Source organism: Vigna radiata, unplaced genomic scaffold (genome assembly GCF_000741045.1).
Source record: "Vigna radiata var. radiata cultivar VC1973A unplaced genomic scaffold, Vradiata_ver6 scaffold_498, whole genome shotgun sequence".
Classification (NCBI taxonomy): domain Eukaryota; kingdom Viridiplantae; phylum Streptophyta; class Magnoliopsida; order Fabales; family Fabaceae; genus Vigna; species Vigna radiata.
The window spans coordinates 2,250-7,881 of record NW_014542729.1 but is presented as its reverse complement, the minus strand read 5'-3'; the positions used below and the strand labels follow the sequence as shown (position 1 = coordinate 7,881).

Below are 5,632 nucleotides of genomic sequence, written 5' to 3'. Positions count from 1 at the left end.
TGGTATAGAGAAAGGAAAATCGAGGAAAGAGAAAATTGAAAATTTTGAATGGACTAAAAATTAAAATTTTATAAAGTTTTTATTTTCTTCATTGAAAAAAAAAAGTATATATATTATTAGATGTATATTTTTTTTCTCTATCTATTTTCTTTTCTTTTAATCCAAACATGCTATTAATTCGATTCTTATAGGACCGTAATCCTGTATGCTGAAGAAAATCATTAATTTATGATATAAAACTTTAAAGTAGAAATAATATTTTCACAAATCATGTTAGTCAAAGTTTCAAAGACCACTATCAACTGAATATGAAAAGCTGTGAACTTGGTATTTTCATCTCTATTTATTTACTTTTTCTTTTGATTTTTAATTCACTGCTGATTGTTTCCTAGACCCTAGTCTTTCTCTTACAGTGGAAACATAACTTTACACTAGCAAGTTGACACATCAAAGTAGATTTTCTTACACCTGTAGAAAAAAAAAAATGAAAGTTATGTTATACTTTGAGAAATGATATTTTGTTTATTTAAAATTAAATTTTCATCTGTTTTATTTCAGTTAGTGCGTTGCTTACATAATTTGCTGGCACACAGAAAAGTAATGCTGGTGTGTATATAAAACTTCTTGGGGATTCATTTCATTTGGGTCTGTCATGGTCTAATACTACAATATTGGTGCTTGCAGATTCTACCAAACTAGCTACCCTGTAATTTTGTTTTCTGTTCTAAACTGTATTTGGATTGCCCAGGTTCGCTTCCCATTTCAACAATTCAGTTTACCTAACTTGAAATTTGTCGTTTATTATGTGTTTCTTGTGATTCAACAATATTAGGATTGAACTGCTGAAAGTATTGCTCAATTAGTCCTCTTTTCTATGTTTTGCATTTTATTTTTGCGGTAGAGAAGAATAATCAAGCTTCTGATCGAGTTAATGGAGTCATGTTAATGGAATGGTTATATTAACTTCTTTATAAACTAAAATCAACTTGTGGGTAACTTATCAATTTGTTGCTGTTCCTCATTTGAAGTTTCATTCAATTTTATGCAACAAACCCAGCTTCCTGTTATGTAGGGGATGAAGTCTAAATTCTACCATTTTTTTTATCTTGTCTACATTGCATTAAATCTCCAATTTTAGATATGAATTTTCTTTTTGCATGATGTATAGTATATGAACTCTTCGTCGACTCAACTAGTCCTCGCGAAAAGGATGGGTATATATGATCCATTCCATCAAGTGAACATGTGGGGGGACAGCTTCAAAATTGATGGAAGCTTGAATTCAGTTGCTACACCAATGTTCATGATGAAGCCAAGCATGCAAAACGATGTAAAAGACATAGTACTTTCTCTTCTGTTACCAATCTAGCATATTTTTGTTTACAACACTGAATTCCCTGTGTTCAGCCTGAATGTACTCCTCATGAATCAAGGGAACCTTCTGGAGATGATCAAGAGAATAATGAGAAAACTGATAGTAAGGTGATGGGTTTAATCACTGTATATTTCTTTTCTGCTTATTCCATGCTCATCTTTTACCGGCTTCAATTTAATCATTATAATGTTCACAAGAAACCAAAATTAATGCTTTGGAGATCTTGATATCAAACATGAATGTTTTTTACTGAAGTTTTTAAGGATTATTTATGTGTAGGTGCTAAGACGTCAAGCACAAAATCGTGAGGCTGCACGAAAATGTCGGCTGCGGAAGAAGGTGATAGAAACTGAATTTATGGGGAAGTTAGCTTGTGTTGATAATCTGATTCTTTCTAATGTAATTAATAGGCTTATGTTCAACAATTAGAAACAAGCCGTGTGAAGCTCATGCAATTGGAATTGGAGATTGAGAAAGCAAAAAAGCAGGTGATCTTAACTGAAAAATCGTAGTTCTTGTTTATGACTTTTATTTTAATGTATGTGTTAAAGAACTTATTATGATGTCCACTTGCAGGGTATGTACATAAGCAGTACACCAGATGTTAGTTATATGGGATCATCCGGAACAATTAACCCAGGTTGGAGATTCTTAGTTTCAGTTTTAACTTTCAAGTTTCCACAAAATGTTATTTTTTTAGTTATTTTTTGTACTACTTTCTTCTGGTGTTTTTAGAATAATTTGCAGTTTGATTTATGGTTTATGTTTGAGCCTGTATTAGATGAAATCCATTTCTGTGTTGTTACCTATAATGATACTTTTGTCAGGTATTTATGTGACTATTCTTAGTATTCCTCTACGGTTCATTTTGTTGCCTGCATCAAATACAGATTTGCTTCAAGTCAATGAAAAATTTTAATAATAATTTTGACAGAATGGCATCAACAATTATATCTATTCTAGTTCAAATCATGGTTATTTGAGTAAAGTCTTCAACCTCCAATTGAAGTTAAATGTTATAAAATCAATTCTCTTGTTTTTATTCTAGATCACATGTTGTAATATTGTGTTGCATTCTATCAAAATTCTTCTCAGTGATCCAAGTATATGAGAAAATTAAGTATTTCATATTGAACTGCAAGTAGCTTTCGTGATGTGACTATTTTAATGTTTTTGACACTTTGTCTTGTAGAATTCTCAAATGTCATTTAATTTGTGATTCCATTTCTACTTTTTCTAACTGTGTGACGCATTAAGTTTCTAAAGCATTGTTTGTAAAGCAGGGATAACCTTGTTTGAACTTGAATATGGACAATGGATTGAAGAGCTCGATAGACAAAATGAAGAACTGAGAAATGCATTACACACTCGTGACTCTGATATGCAGCTTCATCTACTTGTTGAGAGTTGCTTGAGCCACTACTCAAATCTTTTCAGGATGAAAGCAGAGGCAGCAAAAGCAGATGTCTTTTATATGATCTGTGGCGCATGGAAAGCATCAGTGGAACGCCTTTATCTTTGGATTGGAGGATCCCGTCCATCACAGCTTCTAAATGTACATCCACATGTCAATCTAACGACTTTTAAATTATTTTCTATTCATAGATTGTGCATTATAGTATTATGAATTCAAGTGGAAATCTGAAACCATATTGAGTAAAAATGAGAAAGTTGAAGAATATAAAGAAAAAAGACTTACAAATCATTGTAGTTGAAGGTGGTATTGAAATCTCTTATCTCGATTTACTCATGAGTCATTGGTGTCGAATGTCAAATTTATGTGTTAAACTCTTTCCTAAAGATCTTGAAATAACAGAAACTTGTTTAGATTTCAGTCATGCTAGGTTGCTTTGAAGCCAAACAAGAATGTCAGATTCTATGCACAACTACAGTTTTTCAATACTTCAGATATGATACATGTAGTTCGTAAAACAAAACATCTTTTCTATTCTGTGTTCTGGACTGTGAATACATAAACATCTTGTTAAAATTACTTGACCTTTTTCTTTCAGATTATTGTACCACAGCTTGAGCCTTTGACTGATCAACAAATTGTGAGTATTAACAAGCTCCGGCTTTCATCTCAGCAAGCTGAAGATGCCCTTTCACTTGGATTGGACAAACTCCAGCAGAGTCTAGTCCACAACATTCCATCAGATCCCTTAGCTATAGGACACTACGGCTTTGAGATGGCTGCTGCAATGGACAAGGGTGAAGCACTAGAAGGTTTTGTAAACCAGGTAATGTATGCAGCATCAAATTTTTTAAAAATGTTTGTATTTTGTTATTACTCAGTCATATGATGGGAAACTTGAGACATTATATGTAGCATACATAAAAGCCTTTCTATGGCAAACTTGGTCTTAAGAAACAGTCCCCAACCACATTTTGGTCGTTAAATTGAATTATGATGACAATTATGACCCCAACCATAGTTTAAAATCATGATTGCGAAATGATTAAATGGTAGATATTTATTAGGAAACTCACTACACATAATTAATTAAAAGAGTTAATTACCCTTTTGATACTTTTACCTTCATCATTTCTCAAATTTTTCTCTCATTTTTTTATTTAGTATGTCTCTGTTTTAATTTCTTAAATTACTGTCATCTATTAACTTCACATCCAGTACTTAATAGAAGTACCATGCAATGTGTAGTAGAGTGCCGCATTAAGATTTTTAATTAAAAGTTATCTATCAAGGCAATAGTTAAGCCAAAATAACAACTATATCAATGAAGAATTAATTTGAAAAATGAAGTTATGGTGTTTGTAATAAAATTTATTACAATATACTTTGATATCATCATAAAATATGAACTCTAAAACTAATTAGTTGGGAATTCAACTATATAAGTCTAAGTTATATATTAAAAAAGAGAAATATGAACAACTTATAAGGATTTGGTTCGGATTTTATTTGTATTAAATCTCCTCAATGAATCCCCTCAAATTATGTATCATAACTCATTCTCACAAAAATTTACTTCTAAAATGAAGTTTGAAATCATTTCATACTATCTGGGAAGTCTCACATCAATTCGAGATAAAGTTAATTTATAATAGTATATTAGTGGATACAAATCTTATTTTATAAGTCAATTTTGTAAGATTGAATTAGATTTAAAGTCCATTTCTTATCATCTATTAATGTTTGACTTTATTTATTGCTTAGTGGAGAAATAGAGGTCTAGTGTTCTGCATTGTTTTTTTACTGCTAAAGCATGCAAAACTATTACTGTTAAGTTGAAAGCTTGTTGAATTTATTAGCTTGTTCCTCAGGCAGACCACCTTAGGCAGCAAACTCTGCTCTACATGTCAAGGATTCTGACACCTGGGCAAACTGCTCAAGGCTTGGTGGCTATGGGGGAATACTTCCATCGTCTTCGAACTCTTAGTTCTTTATGGACTGCTCATTCATGTGATCGTTCCTTTCCTACTTACCTCTCAAACTAAGACCTTTTTCTTTGAACATCAACTCTTATGTCAGGTGCTCACATCATTGTCTTGTTTAATATGTTATGTATATGTTAATGCTAGTTTCTATTGTTGCCTTTACCCATCATGAGTGAACCAAAGTTTATATCATCTAGACAACAACTGAACCATTTTGTATATAAAATATTGTATCAGTTTCCTCTTGGAATCATGAAAAAGGATTTAGCTTTGCATAAATACTTATAAAAATAATTAAGTAGCTATAGTATATTAAACTTCTTTCATAAATTAAAATAAGCTATACACTCTAAATTTGAAAAAATAAAATAAAACTGAAATCTCTCATAAATTTGGATAATTTCAATGGAATCCTATTAAATATTTTTTTATTTATTGAGTAATTGACTTTTTTATATTTTTCAATTGAATCTTCATTGTTGAACTTTTTTTAGCACAAATATGTCGTTGTTATTTTATTCTTATTATTTTACGCTTTTGTCTCTTAGAAATTAAAACTGAGAGATTTTTATTGTGTTTAGCATAAAACAACAGATAACTTTTACATTAATCACAACAAAAAAACATACACAAAAAAACCTATCCATACAAGACAATTCTAACCACTCCCTGATGGACGAAGGCTCTAAGGAGAGGCCGATTGAAGCAGTGAGACGACGAACTAGACCTCCTCGAAGCTTCTCCGACAAAGAAATATGTAGCGAAATGTTGAGGAACTCGAAATCGAAAGAGAAAAGCTCGACACAGAGGATGAACTCGTTAGAAACCCTAAATATAGTATAAACCCTAATCTAAACC

At 31.5% G+C, this 5,632-nt stretch overlaps 1 protein-coding gene across 1 annotated transcript; it reads left to right on the top strand.

The window, feature by feature from the left end:
- The first annotated feature begins 598 nt into the window (after nt 1-598).
- Nucleotides 599-4,983, top strand: LOC106780589 (transcription factor TGA7). The gene is made up of 9 exons (XM_022777041.1): nt 599-748; nt 1,169-1,330; nt 1,408-1,482; nt 1,655-1,714; nt 1,786-1,863; nt 1,952-2,015; nt 2,659-2,930; nt 3,388-3,615; nt 4,661-4,983. Exons 2-9 carry the CDS (start codon nt 1,172-1,174, stop codon nt 4,832-4,834), a joined length of 1,110 nt encoding a protein of 369 aa, XP_022632762.1. The 5' UTR covers nt 599-748; nt 1,169-1,171; the 3' UTR covers nt 4,835-4,983.
- Nucleotides 4,984-5,632: the final 649 nt, after the last annotated feature.

What these genes read in the sequence shown, in the direction of transcription:
- LOC106780589 (XM_022777041.1), top strand. Translation starts at nt 1,172, where the DNA reads ATGAACTCTTCGTCGACTCAACTAGTCCTCGCGAAAAGGATGGGTATA. An exon ending in AATGTCGGCTGCGGAAGAAG is followed by an intron (nt 1,715 to 1,785) that starts GTGATAGAAACT and finishes TGTAATTAATAG; the next exon opens with GCTTATGTTCAACAATTAGA. An exon ending in TTGAGAAAGCAAAAAAGCAG is followed by an intron (nt 1,864 to 1,951) that starts GTGATCTTAACT and finishes GTCCACTTGCAG; the next exon opens with GGTATGTACATAAGCAGTAC.